At 39.1% G+C, this 18,209-nt stretch overlaps 1 protein-coding gene across 17 annotated transcripts in view; it reads right to left on the bottom strand.

Moving 5' to 3' along the window:
* huwe1 (HECT, UBA and WWE domain containing E3 ubiquitin protein ligase 1) overlaps positions 1-18,209 on the bottom strand; it is a 61,373-nt gene that overhangs the window by 40,674 nt on the left and 2,490 nt on the right. For 8 of the 17 annotated variants that reach the window (XM_054771205.1, XM_054771283.1, XM_054771190.1 and 5 more), the window contains 16 exons: positions 5,324-5,373; positions 5,156-5,223; positions 4,594-4,692; positions 4,183-4,389; positions 3,908-4,060; positions 3,756-3,818; positions 3,270-3,347; positions 3,122-3,172; positions 2,864-3,032; positions 2,684-2,784; positions 2,415-2,565; positions 2,188-2,315; positions 1,974-2,114; positions 1,765-1,870; positions 614-721; positions 448-549 (listed from right to left, as the gene is read on the bottom strand). In XM_054771205.1, the coding sequence (XP_054627180.1) occupies positions 448-549; positions 614-721; positions 1,765-1,870; positions 1,974-2,114; positions 2,188-2,315; positions 2,415-2,565; positions 2,684-2,784; positions 2,864-3,032; positions 3,122-3,172; positions 3,270-3,347; positions 3,756-3,818; positions 3,908-4,060; positions 4,183-4,389; positions 4,594-4,692; positions 5,156-5,200 (1,702 nt within the window). In that variant the 5' untranslated portion in view covers positions 5,201-5,223; positions 5,324-5,373. Of the gene's footprint in view, positions 1-447; positions 550-613; positions 722-1,764; positions 1,871-1,973; positions 2,115-2,187; positions 2,316-2,414; positions 2,566-2,683; positions 2,785-2,863; positions 3,033-3,121; positions 3,173-3,269; positions 3,348-3,755; positions 3,819-3,907; positions 4,061-4,182; positions 4,390-4,593; positions 4,693-5,155; positions 5,240-5,323; positions 5,374-6,296; positions 6,404-6,495; positions 6,763-18,209 lie in introns of those variants that run through there. The other 9 variants (XM_054771247.1, XM_054771323.1, XM_054771220.1 and 6 more) reach the window with 7 other exon arrangements.

Here is an 18,209-nt window from a genome sequence, read left to right as displayed (position 1 = left end):
AAAAATCAAGGAATATAAAATGTTGCCAAAGGGGTAAAGGTGTTAAAGAAACAGATCAAGTGATTAGACGATGTTGGGAAGAACTTGTTTGTGTGGATTCCCTCCGCTTTCCCTTCCCCTCATCCCTCTCCTCACCATCTTCCCAACAAGAGTCTTCAGTCTTCAAGTGATGTTTAATGTCAATTTATCCATTTAATTATTTCACATTGTTTTCTGCATGTAAAACTATAATTATTCTCTGTAAAATGTATTTTTGTTAATTTTTGGTTGTCTGCAACCAATTAATTGGATTTACACTATTTCCTGGATTTACACTATTTCCTATGGGAAAAATGTATGTTTTCGTCAGACCCTTTCAAACAAATTAACAAAACATGAGGTAACGCTGTATTTTGTAAAGACAACACTTGTCTGTAACTCTCAGTGAAGAGGATGTAAATGACTCACCATGGCGGATGCCATCAGAAAAGGCAGGGTCTTGGATGGCTTTCTTCAAGAAATTGAGCATTGATTTTAACAGAGCTGCCCTTTGGGGAATACACTGCATACCTAGAGGAACAAGTAAATATTGTAATATAGTGATATTCTTTCAATAGAGTGTGTGTGCGTCTACCTGCACGAGGTGTGTTGGCAGTGTTGCTCTGTGCTCGCTGGTCCACCTCTGGTCTGGAACCAGAAGACGTTGACGGTCCAGGGCTGCTTTCCATGGCAACTTCTGATGCTGTTAATTATATGAGCTCAGCAAATTTCCAACAGATGTAATTTTTTACTATTAATCAGCGATGGCCGATATGGCCTAAATTCCATATTCTGATATATCCGAATTGCAGCGTCTTACAATTTATATAACAATACGTTGTTTGGCATATAAATCATTTTCAAACTTCAAAACAGGTTGCAAAGGTTCCTCCTGTGTTTGCTGATGTATTTAAAGTGTGCATTCCCAGTTTAGTTGCTCTGTGTATCTGTTGTATTATTCTCTCTCTAGACTCTTTAATCTTCTTGCTAATTTCCTGTTCATAGCTGGTTACTCTGCTGTAATGCATATCCAGCTAGATTTCTGTTAAATTGTACTAAGCACTTATTTTGTTTTCACTACTTTACATTCAAGCTTGCTTCATGGTTAGCATGGCTTCTTTCTTAGCTTAGCTGTGGTCCTCGTTGCTCTTCAGTGATAATTATACTTGTAAGAAATGTTTATTTGCCGCCATGGAGTTGAGCATTAGTAACATACAGTAGAAGAGCAACTCTGCACTGCTGAAGGACATACTTTAACCACCGTAGCTACACTGGCTCCATTACATTTACTTGGAGCCTGCTGCAGCTTTTCGGGGGGGGGGACATGGTTAGATTGTGTCATCAAATGCATTATCATGCTAGATTTAGACTTAAGACAGACTTTATTGATCCACAAGTGAAATTACTTGGTAGCTCAATAGTATAAGAAAAAGAAACACACTCCTACATAAAATGTAACACAATATGAATAAAATATATAAAATAGAAAGAATATGAAATATACAAGAATTGTATATTTCCAAAAAACAAAGTATAAATGAGTACAAGTAAATTTACACTATATAGAAAAAGAGGGCAGAAAACAGACTAAAATTAAAAAATTAAAATCTCTATCGTAGGCCAAACTTAAATAGTTTCTATTGCACAACCCTAATATACATCATGAATGCCCTGAGCTACTATGATTGATTTACACTCATGTTAGAAAATAAAAACTATTTATGTGTCAAGGAAAAGTTGACTTACTCTCCATGTCTGTGTCCATGTCCTCAGACTCCACAGCAGCGCTTGGCCTCTGGATCTTTGGCTTGATGACAAATGGGCACTCTTTCCTCGACAGGTCCACCTCATGCTTCATGTGTAAAATGCAGGATATGAAACTGGGTTAATATGAATATTTGGAAGAGGAGGCAATATTTCTATATGTAAGAAACGGGGGTCGGGGGAAGGCCAACCTCCAGCCTGCAGATGAAAATGGAAAGGCCGCTGTGGGACTGGAAGGCAGCCATGTCAAGGTTGGTGATGAGATCTACAACCCGAACTGCTCTTGTAACAAAGGTGATCTGGTCCTGCTCATCACCCAGAAATTTGATCACCTGCAAAAAGCATGCTATGAAATGAAGAAAACGGCTTTGATAACAGGTGTAGGTACGCAAGAGCAGTGTATACCTTTAAGAGGGCTTCCATCATTCCACAGGAGACAAGGGCTTCACCTCCAGCATCATAGCTGGCCAAATGATAGAGAAAGGAGAAGAGTGCAGTGGCAAACTGGTGTGGGTAAGGCTCCATCAATGGATCTAGAAAAGGTAGGTTGAAAATTAAAGTAGTATTAAAGTAGTATTAAAGTATTCTTTGTATGAGATTCCAAACCACCCGCTATCAAAAAGGACACTAACCAATCATTGCTTGTATACAGTTGCGAACCAACACAGGCAAGAAGCCATGGTAGGAAGCAGTGCCAGTGCAGTCAATGATGTTGGAAAGCTTGGGTGTCCTCTCCAAGTGGACAATGGAAGTTAAAGTGCGCAGAGATGCTGCCTTGATATCCTGAAGCACAATGATGTGTTTCAAACAAAGGTTTTAACTTTTCAGTGCCTGCATATTTTGCAGTATGTGATGAGGTGGGGAAATTGTGACATAACAGAGAAAGGCATTTATCACTTACCACTAGTTGTTTGTCTGTAATTTGTAATACATCCACCAACTCCTCTATTAAGCCATTATAAAGAATACTATTGGTGGACTCTTGAAGTGCATTTGAATACACTGCAAAGACATAAAAAGCCATTAGCCTTTATAACTTTAGGTCTCTTTAGACAATCTGAATTGGGTAGCTTCAACTCACCCAATATAGAGATGGCATGCAGTCTGGCCTGCACAGCCTGCAGTCTCTTCTTGTGATTTGAAAAGCCATGAGCCAGTCGAATGTGTGTGAAAAGTAGGGTCTGCTTATCTTTCGGGATGTTGTACATCACTGTGAGCGACTCCATGATCTCAGATGGACTGTCTGAAATCTGGAAAAAACAAAAAACACAAAAATGTTAAAAATGAAGCACTCCAATAGTCATTACTCCAGCGGTGATACGGCCATTCTGGCACATACCTTGTCAAGTTGTTCAATATGAATATAATGTAGTGTGTTACTGCTCGTCTGCTGGAGATAGTTAAAATTAAAATAAATAACATAATGCACAATTTATATGGAAAGAAAACATACTGAAAAAAAAACAAAAAAAAAGAATTGTCTTTACCTTCCTCTCAACTTTGACCTCAGGACCGGGTTCAGCATAAAACTCAAAGTGCAGTGTGGTAGCACTGGGAGGGTACTTCTGAAGAAAGGACATTGCAGCTTAATATGACATTTATTTATGAAGGCAGAATCATTAAGCCAGTGTGTCCAAAGTGCAGTCCAGGAACATTAGCGGCCCACAGCTAGTTTTTCTTTGGCCTGTGACTTCTTCTCATCTTATATTAAAATTATATTAAACATGGCCCACATCAGAACATTACAAAGGATAAGATGTTAGGGCTACACTGAAATAAAAAAAATATATAAAACGGTTAAATGTTATCAGACAATAAAAGCTACCACTAATGCAAACATCCCAAAGCAGATAAGGATTTTTACAGGTTACAGGTTTTACAGGTTATTTAACATTTTAGAATGTCTTCAACTACTTTGGATTGATTTTTGTGTGTTTAATTAACAAAACAGGTAATATGTAGTAGATTCTTACCGTCATAAGGAGATCTCTACAGCACTCAGCTAGGCCAAAGCCATTCTCCTTTCCACCCCAGCTCTATAGAAGTTAACAGACACACTAAACAATGCATATTTTTCTTTTGAGGGACAGATGGAAGTACCTCGTTAACAAAACATTAACTCAACCTCAGCCAGATGTTGCAGACGGGCCAGTAGAGGTGTTCTTTTGTCAGATCCTAGTCTTGTGATGTAGTTGGAACGCTTACTGAACACATAGAGCAGGTTCAGGACAGACAGGACCACTTGCATGTCACATGATGCCAACAATGTTGTTAAGTGCTGCAAAGGCGAGAACAAACAAAATATGTTTTCGTTGTTAGTGTGCTGCTGTAGATATTGTGACAATTGCATGTTTCAGAATAACCATGGTATTTATTTTAAGTATATCAAGTTAATCCTACCTCTATGGAGCTATAAAGGTGCCTGGAGAAGCTGTACTCAATGAGCAAAGCTGTGAAGTTGAGCACTGCCAAAAGTAGGGCTTTGAGCTGTCCGTTGTCTGGCCGGTCACACACCAACAGCCATGACATATTCTCCACTGTCTGGCCTGCATCACACAGAATGCCATCGAAGCGGTCCAGCAGATCCACCCAGTGGTACAACTCACACTATTAAGAACAAACCAAAATGAGTTTGCAAGTATTTTCTGACTTCCTCTAAGCAACAATCTTTTACTTCAGTAAGCTGATCAAATTAAACAATTTTGAAAAAAAAAAACCATCGCTATCGAGTGCAAAATGACCGCACTCTGTCAAATTAATGGAATGCAACTGGCCTTTGAGTTTCCAAAGTTCAGCTTGTTTGGGGCTTACCTTGCCAATATTCCAGGTCTTTATGTGCTGTAGTTCAACAAGCAGCTGCTCATCGCTGCATGCTTTCAGCTTCTCTATTAGGATCCTACAGTCAGCGGGCTGTAGGTTTAGAAGATGCACAAATTTAAAAACAGCACATAGTTCACTTTTGCTTCTTTTGTGAATAGAATAATATGCTTAGTGGCAACATGAGATGCCAGGTTCTTGTCTACACCTGCTAAGAATGTTTATCTCAGTATGGAAATTGAGAATGGCTGATAGAGATGCTCTTTTGTTTCCAAAGAATAGACAACGTGCGGTAGGTCATAACCTTCAACGGCTGAGAACTCATGTTCAATAAAACAAAATAAAAAAATTTAAGCTTGGAGCTAATAAATTTATGACTTTACATTTCAAACATGCAGACATGTATGCATTGCATCTACATTTCATAAGTAGCTATTTGGACTTGAAATATATCACTTGTTACATTACGTAACTCAGTGCCGATATTTAAGCTTTACTTATGGTCAGCACTAGTGTGGCTAAAAATAATGATATAGGAATTATTAAGCATACTCACAGCTTCAGTAGGGGTTTTCTTTAACTTGCTTCGGTCCACCTTCATGGTTGCTAATCTGTTTGAAGCTCCTGTCGAAAAGTGCTCCTATTAGTAAAACCATGTCCGATATTTCAGTTCAATGGTAAGGATGAAATTGATTAATAGCAGAAGACGATGAGATATACGTACAGAAAATGATTTGGCAATACCCACTTAGCGGCATGTTTCAGTCACTTCATCTGGAAAGAGAAACCAAAATAAGAACATTGTGCTGCTGCTTCAAACTCCAATGTTACTTAGTCTACAAAAGCATCAAGTCAGACAGAAATGCTATGAAAATTATAGTATTTTAGGTTCAGAATTTGTATTAAATATTGTCAAACAAGTGAGCAAGTCAGGAGTTATCTTGAATGTTTACCAAACACTCAACTATTATGCCTCATAAAAGGGCTGGGTTTGAGAGTACTTCCAGAAAAAATGTGTGGTAGTTAACAAAACATCATAAAAATCAGAAGTCACCTAGCAATGACTATTCATCACAAAGCAAACTCAAGAGTGCGCATTAGCCAGTGAGTAGCCAGAAACACACGGCGCCCAGTAAATAAAATCAACCATTGATCTCGAGGTTATGGTGTGTATTGCCGTTTCCTGTGGTAAGAAACTAAAAAGAGCATAAATCGCTACCCCTTTTTTTTTACCACGACAATTGGAAAACACTGACAGCTTAAAGTTAGAGCTAGCGGGCTGGCTAGCTCGTTAGCATGCTAACAGCACTGCTAATAGCAGCGTGATGTTATTTGCCAACTGTTAACAGTTAGTGAACGTATATGCCTCATACACTGTGGTTGCAAATAGCTTTGCAACCGTTCTTGGTAGAAGAATCGGTACATATTGGGGGAAAGATACCAGGAACAATAAAGCGAAGGGAAACATTTGCTGCGAAGTTGGCGTTAGCCTGTGCCGCTTTTAAGTATGACAAGACACACTGTTCAAAGCCTTAAAGTATCACCAGTTGTATTACAAGTCGGCTTAATCACACGAAAGACAAGTGTGTACTAAGAAGCACACATCTTGGACTAAGGTTTGCCAAAACATTTCCGTTTTAACCATCTGAGTCATAGCTGTCAATCCACAACTATGAGATTCACCATACTGTCCTGACCTGACTCTGTACCAATTTAGGTCGGGGCTGCACGGGCCTCTAAAGAAACCCGCAGTTCCTCCTCGTCCCGTCTCACCTCACCTCGCCTCATGGTAACAACTACACAGCAAACAACACTCGGGGTAGCCGCGACGATTACATGCGTGTAAGTCAAATAACTGCAGCGATGTAACGTGTTTCCCAAGGCTCAGCTTCTTACCCTGACTCATCAGACAGTCGTAGCACACGCTAGCTTGTAAGCTAGCTGCGGTTAGTTGTTAGCAAGAGCAAATGCATAATAACTTGCTGAATCATTGTCGGACGGGACTAACGTGACACCGCGAGGTGGGCTTCTAGGTTAACGTTCGGGAGGAAAAATAAATTAGCGAAGAGGTTTAGGGCTCAGCAAAGAACCGTGATCGTTCGTACGATGTATGATTTTTTTTTTTTACACGAGTGACGTTGCCCGCGCGTGTACACAGCACATATGCACTAGCGTTTGAGCCGGGACTCTAGAGTAGTGTGCAAAAAGTCACCAGTGCTAACAGGGGAATGCCAAGCCTCACATTATTGGAACCCATTTCCATAGAAACTGCGATGCTGTAAACCCCAACCACAATATTTCTATGCATATTATTATAGAATCTCCATGCATACTACAGGAGATTTGCTGTAATCTCCAACAAAAAGGAAAACTGCACTCTTTTGTCATTTTGCCCCTCATCCACAATCGTTATGTCAGACATGAACACACGTCTCTCTTTTCTGTGCCTTCAAAAGATAGAAAAACAGCTAAGAGGAGGTAGCTAATTAATGCAGTAATGGAATGAAAATATTCTGCCGATAAAGCCTTCTGAAAAAAAAAACTCCAAAACGACAACAATGCACCATTTACATAATATGACCTGCATATTAACCAAGCTACAGCAACATTGATATTGTAGGTGCTAATGCTGAGTAACCACTTTTCTGGTGTATTGACACCTCGCCACCCCACACCCACCGGCTAGTGACTAACTTCACCACACAGCACAGGTGGATTGGCCATCGGGAGTACCGGGAGTTTTTCCCATGGGCTGACCAAAAAAATGGTCCGATGGACAGACGTTTCTTTACTTGTGATGCTTCGGGGGGGAAAAAAGTCTAAAAAATGTTGTCAATAATATTGATTGACAATAATTTGTTGGACAATTATAGTCCAGCAAAATGTATAGTGACAGGCCTAGTCCCGACTTCTCTTCGAGCCAAGCCAGGTAAGAAAGAGGGAGATGAAAGTAAACAAAAAGTCAAAAACCCAGAAGACTGGGGAAAAGCGTGCAAAGATGGCACTAAGTAAATACACAGTTTTCTACTAGATATATCCTGTGAATCTTAGAACATGGGTTTTCATGAAAAATTTCAAGGCTAGCAAAATAGCGATCACTGCTCCTCCGTCTTGTATTTTGCAGTCAGTGTCAGTAAGTAAATCCATTTTTCCCCACTACTATTTAGGCCTGTCACAATAAAAAATGTTGCTTGTCGATAAATTGTCCTACAAATTGTCAATAATGGACATTTTTGAGAAATTTATTTTCAATAATTATATGGCATAACAATGCAAGTACATCTTATCAAAAGCAATAAACTTTAATTTCTCAAGAGTATTTAACATTGTAATTGGAATGTCAAGTATTATTCCTTAACAGGAAGGCTTAACATATAGCGAACAAAACTAAGTGTACACCATTTTGTTTATATTTACTTTGCCGACGCCTCAGTAAGCATTGACTGTCGGGATGAAGGCTCTGTTGTCCGCGGCACCACCAGCGGTAGTTTTCTTCCCCCAATTGGGAAAACTGTCATGTCGGTCGTCTGTGTTCATGCACTCACCTTGTGTGTGTACATTATTTTGCATTTTGTTTATATTTACTTTGCAGACGCCTCAGTATGTGTTGACTGTCGGGACAAAGGCTCCGCTGCCCGCTGCATCTCCAGCGGTAGTTTTTTTTCCCCAGTTGGGAAAACTGTCTGTGTTGGTCGTCGGTGGTCATGCGCTCACCTTGTTCATTCTGTTTAAAACCGAAATATTCCCACACTGGGGCTGTGGCATTCGGCTTAGAAACAATCGCTTCTGTGCCTTCATTCATGTTAGCGTACGCTGGCTTACGAGGCTAACTTGCTGCTAACACTCTGTAACTACTCACTAGTAGCCCCGCCTCCACAAAGCGGCTGAATGAGAAGAGGGTTCACTCGCTTCGTTCATTCCACTACAGAACCAATGCGCACAGACAGATGCAGAGTGAACCCTGTCATCCACCTGTGTGGTTTAGAGAGACAAGGAAATGTAACAAGCAAAGCATGCACATGTCAATTTATCGAGACCGGCATAATGATCGACTTCGTTTTTTTTATCGTTTGATTGATTTTTCAATGATCGTGACAGGCTTACTACTATATATTCTACAAATCATAGAATATGGGTTTTCATGCCAATTTTCAAGTGCAACTGAAGAGCAACTGCTGGTCAATTGTCTTGTATCTTGCAGTCGATCTGTCAGTGTCAATTCCTGCTACTTAAACAACATATCTGTTGTGGCCGTTTTTTTGTGTGTGTTATATCATACTCAACATGCGCAGCACAGTATCAGTGAAAGTTACTGTTGTGAGCATTTCACTTCACTTTGCAATACGTCCATGGCTGTGTGTGGTGGAGTCTGCTCCTCGATGTAACATCACAGCCAAGATGGTGGCAGTTCGGAAAACTTGGTGGGGGGTGTTAGAAAATCACAATTTCATTCGAATTTTATATTAGCAGATGACAGCAGTATGACAAAAATTATTTCCTAAAACTTCTACCAAAACTTTTTGGTGACATGAGCACTTCAAATTGCTGTACATTACTAGGCCTATCGTACAGTGCTTGGGCGCTCTTCACAAGTAAAGTCCGGCGTGTTTGGCTACTGTGAGTGCTCTACTGTAATCCATGCTCAAGTTTGGTACACTGGCATGATTGGGCATGGCAAGATTGCATGAACACATGCAACGTAGCCGAGTCACAGAATGACTGTAACGCAGTTGCTCCTTGCAAGATAACCAACAATTCATACTAGAAAGGACTCAAAATAATCGAACAGGTAAAACCCACAGTATACTCACTCACCACAGTCTATAGACAGGTGTGTAATAAAGATGCACCACATAATGTGATTGATTGTGCCTCTCCAAATAACTGACAGCCACCACTTTCCACAGTAAAAATTAAACAGCATGACTTTGAAGACAGTGAAATAAATTGCAGTAATACAGCAGTATAGAAGTGATGGCAAAAGCAAATAGGCGGAAGCACAAATGCTCAGTGTGAGGCCATGCCAGCAGGGCCCAGAACAGGGAGGGAAAAAACATTCAGAAGAATATGAGGGCTAATAATTATGTCATATTTTTTTTGTCTTTTTTTGCAGTTTCAGTATTCGTTCATCTACTTCAACTTATACAAGTAGTTTACGGTGGAGTTTAACAAGGAAGTCCTGCTATATGCAGCGTGGAGCATTCTGGAGCAAATGTTGCTGAATAAGGATGCTCCGATCAGAGTATTATGTTGCCAATAACAAATTTTGCTGGACAATTATTGTCGATAATCGATATAGACGTTTTCTGAGACAATTTTATCATTAATTATATGGCATAATAATGCAAATACATCATCAATACATCTTCTACGCTGCTTATCCTCACTAGAGTCGTGGGTATGCTGGAGCCTATCCAAGCTGACTTCGGGTACACCCTGGACTATCGCCAGCCAATCGCAGGTCACATATAGACAAACAACCATTCACACTCACATTCATACCTATGGACAATTTAGAGTCTCCATTGAACCTAACAAGCATGTTTTTGGAATGTGGGAGGAAAACGGAGTACCTGGAGAAAACCCAAGCACGCACGGGGAGAACATGCAAACTCCACACAGAGATGCCCCACGGAGATCCGAACGCAGATCTTCCCAATCTCCTGAGTGTGTGGCCAACATGCTAACCACTAGGCCACCGTGCGGCCCGCAAGTACATCATATCAAACTTTTGAGTATTTAACATTGCAAGTGGAATGTCAAGAGCTTTTAAATAACATTGCAGATGCAATTGTAATAGCTTTATTAATGTAAGGTCTTTTTATGACACTCATTTTATTACCACTATTAGACAGGATGTGTGGCACTCCTATTTTGAAGGCCGGAAGTGTGAATTGTGATGTGTGTTGAAAACGTTTTGACTATGGCTGTGAGATAGCCATCGAGTGCTTCTTGAAGCCCGTGGCTGTTGTCCCAGTTTCACACACAACCTGAACGAAGTCAGCGGCCAAACTAAAACGCTGGGTTACATTAACAAGCACTAAAGCACAACTCATACAGCCTGAACCTGCCGCTGTGAGCGGTCCGCTGGGGAAATATATCCAAAAAAACTTCACCAATGTGCAGAGTGAACCCTCTTGTCATCCAGGCTGTGAGGTAAAAAGAGAGGAGACAGAAAAACAAAACACGCATGCACAGGCCTATCCATGAGCAAGATCGGCAGATACCGATACAGATCACATGGATTAACTGTAGTTTTCAATTAATTTATGTGTGCTATTGGCCAGGTGCGCCCTTAGGGCGGGAAAATTCGACAATTTCAACGGCCCCTGGCAAATATGTAGTTATTAAAATGTAGTTTGTTTTTTTTTCTGTACCTTAATGTTTGTGACACAATCTTTGTTTTATTTCATACAAACCTGAATTTAATTTGATGTATGTTTTGGAGTAATATGAACACATGGGAAAGAAATTGTTCAATAATATTTTTTTTAATTCTAGATAAAAAAAAAAGTAACAGAATAAAATAATTCCAATATTTTTATTAAATAGAAATCTGTCCTACTTAACTTAACCTTTTAAAGCGCCAAAGTGCTAAAGACTTTGAAGCCCGGTGTGCGTGCAGCAGCACGTCCACTCGCCATGCCAGTCCACACACAGCATACTTGAGCCGATGCTTTGCTAAACCGTGTTCGGGGTAGCACGTGGGGATGTGGTGGGTTGTCAAAACACCGCTAATATTGAGAGGGTTAGCGGGAATGTAAAAAAATAAATAAAAAAGCAGAAATAGCAGCATACGTCGTACCATCTGCGCGAGACTCCTCGGCAAAAAATACACTAATAGATATGACCTGAGAATACAATGACCTGGATGAATGAGAATATTCACAGGCATAATAGATAGATAGCTAGATACTTTATATCAATCAGTGTAATAATAGCAGTAATAATGGCGAAGGTAGCAGTGGTGTTCAAGATCCCACTGTAAATGACGATGATGATGGCTGGGTTTGCTTGAGAGATGAGGAAGAGTATCACAAGTGGATCAGACATTTTGATGAGCCGGTATCGTGGAGACAGGGATCTTACGTCATAATATGTACATTAGATGAGTAAATTTACTCCCCTCACAAACTTTGGGTCATACTGATGATTTTTCTAATTTACAGTATGCCTTTATCTCTAACCATTTTCAAGCTACAACTTATTGAAATAGTAATGTAATAAAATGTAATAATGTAATAAAAACTGGAAAAAAAAACTCTGCCGCCTAAAGGGTTAAAATAGTATAAATTCAGTGTCCAGGTTGCAGGGGTCTCCAACTTTATTCTCTATTAGAGCTGTGAACTAGTTGTGTTTTATTTATGACTGGCAACATTTAAATTGTACACTACTTTATTTAAAAGCAGACCTCCACTCAAACAGTGTGGCCATTTGTCATGATATAAAAAGGTATGAAGTCTGAATTCAACAGTTATAAAACTACTAAGAGTTGAAGCTAGGCCTGTCACGATAAATTTTGCTGGACGATAATTGTCCCACAAATTATTGCCGGTAAATAATATTGTCAACATTATTTTGAGACATTTTTTTTCATTAATGTAGTGATCATATATGGCATAATAATGCGAGTACACCGTATCAAAAGCAACTTTAATTTCTCAAGAGTATTTAACATTGTAATTGTGTAATTGTCAATGTCAAGAGCTTTTAAATAAAATAAATTAAACAAACAACATAAATGAAACCACAAAGACAGATGAAAATAAAATGGACTCAGTCTCTTTTAGCAAAAATTGCATAGAAAAAATGACATAAAAATCACAATTACTGATTTTGAATCACTGTCACTTTGGTTGTCGGGAGATTGACAAAAAAGAAAAACTGAGAAATAACCCGGAAATACTCTGAAGTTCACAGTGTGTGTCAATGCAGACGTCAGCTTATTTGCAAATACACTTCCTTGATAGACTTTTAGCAACGTTATGTGTGGAATACGTTGTTTACGTTTAATGTGGTGTGACGTTTTGTCGGCGTTTGTACATGTTTTGTATGCAGCAAAATGCGTTTGGCGCACAATGAGGTGTTATACTTCGGGAATCACGGCAGCTGAAACATAAGTTCCACCATTTTGTATTATTTATTTCATTGTCTTTGTCACAAAGTTCTTCATGTCACAAAATAACGGTGCGCAAACGGGCAGAAATTGACATCAGATCGTGTTTTATACACAACAGGCACGAAGAAAGTATTCACTGTGTTCATTCCGCTATAGCACCAACGCACCCAGGTGTTGAGACAGATGCACAGAGTGAAACCTCTTGTCATCCAGCCTGTTTGGTAGAGAGAGAGGAGGAAAACAAACACGCATGCACGTCAATATATCGAGGCCAGCAAAAGTATCGACTTCATTTTTATTTATCGTGCGATTAATTGATTATCATGACAGGCCTACATAGCAAAAAGGCGTCACATTTTAAGTGGTGAAGTGAAACCATATGTTACAAATAAACATTGAAGTCAACAACGATTTATCCATCATTGCATGAAAACATCATGCTGTTATTGACTTAAGAACATTTGTGGAAAGTGTTGCTATTTTACTTGACACTGATGGATTTGTCATTTATCACAAACACTATTACGCACCAGTGTAGTATCCAGAATAAAAGACACATGAAAAACAACGCAGCGCTTGAATATTTCATCATGTAATTTCATAATCATGATCATATGATGTGTTAATAATTAATATTAATTATAACAAATATCAAGTTGTCAAATAATTCTACAGGGTTTAAGTTTACAAGACAGAGCTAAAAGTCAGACTCCCTTTTCTTTGGACAGTTTAGCAAAGTAAAATAAATCAAAGGATGTCATCAATAGAAATATTTAGTATTTACCACGGCCTTTATTTGTGTGGATAATGTCAGGGCAGTGTGCGTAAACTTACTCTTTCCTTTTCCACAAATGGGCTTTTCTTTTGTTGCATTAGCTCCTCATAAAATAATTATACTATACTAGCGCTAGGCGATTAATTGAAAAATTACCAAAACAGACATTTAGAGCTTCTAATCAACGTATAACTGCCATGGTGGTTATTTCGGCCTTTTAGTTGTAGTTACACAACAGGCCGCCAGGGGATGCAAAGCATCAAGGCTGCCAGAACACCGACAGAAGTACACACGTGACACTATCCCATCCAGTCTGACTGCTACACTACGTGGAAAAAGAATCAAACCGCGGCACATTCGTAAAGTCCATGGAGTCGACAGTATAAAGCGAGCAGCTTGTTCCCAACAGGAATTCCGTGTCAGTTGTTTGGACACACTTTGGCTTCGAAGGGGATGACGTCGACCAAAAAGTGAAAGTGCAAACACTGCAGAAAAATAGTTTGTGTCCAAAGGTAAGGTCAGTTTTTATTTATTTTATTCTGTATGAGGATATATATTTTGTTTGCAAGAAACACATTTTTTTCTCCTTTTTTAGGAAAATCAAATGAAAATTTCTTTTCCACACAAGACTTTCATTCTAGTTGTGTTTTCAGTTCCATTGTTTCGATGAATAACCCTCAATTGTTCATCTGTGCATATTCATTTCACTCGTTTCAAAATTATACAAATATTTGCAGAATAGTCAGTGGGATAATCGGACATTAACGGAAATCGAGGTTCAATTAATGGTGATGTTGATTTTTGCCAAAATCGCCTAGCCCTATAATACAGTATACCTAATATTTTGATGGTGTTAATGTCATCATTATGTTAAATGGGGTGCAACGATACACAAAATTCACAGTTCGGTTTGGCTCGATACGTTTGTGTTACGGTTCAATATTTTTTCGATGAAAAAAATAAATTACCTTGCCTTTTTTAGTTAGCATTTTATTGAAATTGCCAATATTTGTCACATTTTTCAACATTTTCAGCATGGTATGAATGTGGATCTCAGTGGCTCTGTGCTTGACAATGCAACCTAAACCAGAGTAGTAGATTGCAGATATACTGAGCTTTCAGCACAGAGCGGCGTCAGAAGTTGATAAAATGAATATGAAACTGCGTATTGTTCAATACAGGGGTCACGGTTCGTTATGCATGTGTATTGAACGGTTCGATACAGATACACACGTATTGTTACACCCCTACAGATCATCACAAAAAATTTACTATTTGTCAATGACAACACAACTGAACACAAAATGCAGTTTTTAAATGAAACTTTTTTTATTATTTAGGGGAGAAAAAAAAAACTAAACCTACATCACCCTTTGTTAAAACATAACTGAGATTAATTGAAATCTATCAGTCTGGAAAAGGTTATAAAGCCATTTCTAAAGCTTTGGGACTCCAGCGAACCACAGTGAGAGCCATTATCCACAAATGGTGAAAGCATGGAACAGTGGTGAAGATTCCCATGAGTGGCCGGCCAACCAAAATGACCCCAAGAGCGCAGCAATGACTCATCCAAGAGGTCACAAAAGACCCTACAACAGCATCCAAAGACCTGCTGACCACACTTGTATCTGTTAAGGTTGGTGTACATGACTTCACCATAAGAAAGACACGAGGCAAAAACGGCCTGCATGCCCGAGTTACAAGACGAAAACCACTGCTGAACAAAAATAACATTAAGGCTCATCTCAATTTTTCCAGAAAACATTTTGATGATCCCCAAGACCTGTGGCAAAATACTCTGTGGACTGACAAGACAAAAGTGGAACTTTTTGGAAGGTGTGTGTCCCCCATTACATCTGGCGCAAAAGTAACACGCATTTCAGAAAAAGAACAACATACCAACAGTAAAATATGGTGGTGGTACTATGAGGGTCTGGGGCTGTTTTGCTGCTTCAGGACTCGGAAGACTTGCTGTGATAAATGGAACCATGGCTTCTGCTGGCTACCAAAAAATCCTGAAGGAGAATGTCCGGCCATTTGTTCATGACCTCAAGCTAAAACCAACTTGGGTTCTGCAGGAGAACAATAATTCACAACACACCAACAAGTCCACCTCTGAAAGGCTGAAGAAAAACAAAATGAAGACTTTGGAGTGGCCTTGTCAAAGTCCTGACCTGAATCCTATTGAGATGCTGTGGCATGACCTTAAAAAGATGGTTCATGCTTAAAAACTGAATTGGCTGAATTGTGTGGGCCAAAATTCCTCCACAGTGCTGTAAGAGACTCATTGCAAGTTATCGCAAACGCTTGATTGCAGTTGTAACTGCTAAGGGTGGCCCAACCGGTTATTAGGTTGAGGAGGCAATCATTTTTTCCACACAGGGCCATGTAGGTTGGGATTTTTTTTCTCCCTTAATAATAAAAGTTTACATTTAAAAACTGCATTTTGTGTTCAGTTGTGTTGTCATTGACTAATATTTAAATTTGTTTGATGTAGGGCTGGTTGATATAGACCATATAGGCCATTCTCTTCTTGAAATATATAAAAAGTTAAATATAATCTGTTTTATAACAAACCTTTAGCTATGCTCAAATCCTCAGCTACTAACAAAAGAACAAAATGTGAAGGAGTGCCCGGTTTCAGAGGAAATTTTAAAATTTCAAAAATACTTTGAATTAACAGTAGTATTTTTTTAGGTAAACATTTTTGGAAGACACAAGCATGTCCTTATATTGTGCGAGGAATACCAACCTGTCAAGTGTATCAGGCTTCACAACTGTCTGTCTAACTTCCTTGTATTTGTGGTAGAGCTTGTCGTGCTAAATAATTGTGACTGCGAAGCTCGCTGGACATCGCAAGTCCATCATTTCCAGCAGGCTTTTAACCTGTTTTTTTCCCCACTGTTGCAACGGGGACCGTATCTTAGCAATGATAGGACAAAAATTTTGTTAAAAAAAAAAAAAAAAAGATATACCGCCTACTTTGTTGACCTGAAACATTTAAGTTGGACAAACATACAAAAAAAAAAGAAATCAGGAAGAAATCCGTCTGGAATTACAGCAATTAATTTGACATAACTTCATCCTCGTTTTAAGTGCGTCCACCTTTAAACAGATTTTGCTAAGATTATATTCATCAAAAATGTGGTATCATTTAGGAAAAATGTAGAAACATGCTCACTAAAAATGTAAATGTGGGCCTTGATATCGAACTATTTTTTCCCCCCCAGTTTTGCCTCCGTTTGCCCTGCTGCATTCACAGCGATGACAGCGGACATGTTGTCACTCAGTCTTTGTTTTATTTGTTATGCTACTGTTGTGTCTTCCAAATATGACACTTTTTCCAGTATTTCCACCTCTATTTCCGTTAAAGTCCGCTTCTTCATCCTCGTACTCTTCCCACCAGTCATGATTACAATGCAATCAAGGTTTTTTAAATGGATGCCACATTCATGAGGCACAGGCATTGACCTTCTATGGGGAAGTGGAGGCGTGGAAACTTTAGGTGGACTTGCGTACACATACATCTCAAGGTGGAATCTATAAACCACAAATTGCATGAATGTGTGCATACGCCACTTTTTATAGGTCTGAATATTGTTGTCCGTACGCACACTTTGGGTTTCTGGCGTATGGAGACTTTTAGTCAAACTTCCGCGCACATTTTTACTGTATAGATGCGGCCCCAGGACATTGTGAGAAGCAAACTATAATTTTTTTGTACATTTAACATATTCTTGCTACATTGGTGCTAGGTGTAAAACGATTCCTAATCTGATTTATTTTCTTCAAGGAATCGTAATGCGCTGACATCACCCATGCAGAAGAAGTAGTAGTTGTTGTTGTTGTTGTTTATCGAAGGAGCGGGAAGATAAAAGAGGGGAGAGAAAATGACAAGGCAATGAAAGAGACGGAAAACAACAGAAAATGTGGAAACCGTGGGAGCACTAACACCTTAACGTGTATCTGTTGTAACGAGGCACTTACATACCACAATAACGCATTTTCGATGTTGCATCATCGCCGAAGACACTCAGAATGGAGCAGAAGACCCGAGCCCAGACAAGGTCAAATTAATATACCGCAAATCAATTACATGACCATTAATGTACCTTACTAACATAACATTAGCCGTGTGGAGAGCTACCTTTCACTGTCTGACTGTAAAATGGTTGGCTACTTTATTACGATGGTAACGGGACTTCATACAGGGTTTATTCCATCTGCAAAAAGACAGCGCTCTGAGTTAAGAAGATGGAAAATAAAAACATTATAGCCTACTAATCAGTCATTTCTAGAAGACAATACTGTGTAATGCAACACAAGCAAGTGTGTGTTTCACTCTCTTGGTTGATGGATAGAATATAATTTGCTCCACTACAAATGGTGTCTTCATTTTAGTTTTAACGCTGCACAAAAGCGCAAAATCTTTTAAAAAAATGTGTGTTATTTCTAGTCAGCCGGTCTAAGTTCAGGGTTCATAAATGCATAGCCATCAATATATGTAATATGTAATTTTGTCTTAATGTCAATTAATTACTTATTATTATTTATATGTACTTCTATTATTATTATTTCTCTCCTTTTCCCTTATCATTACAGCCTCGGATGGATACATGTTCCTACAAAGCACCATTGTGTAGTACTCAGAAAGCAGCTGAGCTAACATATAGCATGTTAATCACGATAGTCCAAGACATGCGCTCACTGAGCATG

The sequence above is a fragment of the Dunckerocampus dactyliophorus genome, chromosome 1 (genome assembly GCF_027744805.1).
Source record: "Dunckerocampus dactyliophorus isolate RoL2022-P2 chromosome 1, RoL_Ddac_1.1, whole genome shotgun sequence".
Taxonomy (NCBI): domain Eukaryota; kingdom Metazoa; phylum Chordata; class Actinopteri; order Syngnathiformes; family Syngnathidae; genus Dunckerocampus; species Dunckerocampus dactyliophorus.
Note: the sequence above shows the minus strand (reverse complement) of the source record. Positions and strands in the feature narration are given on the sequence as shown.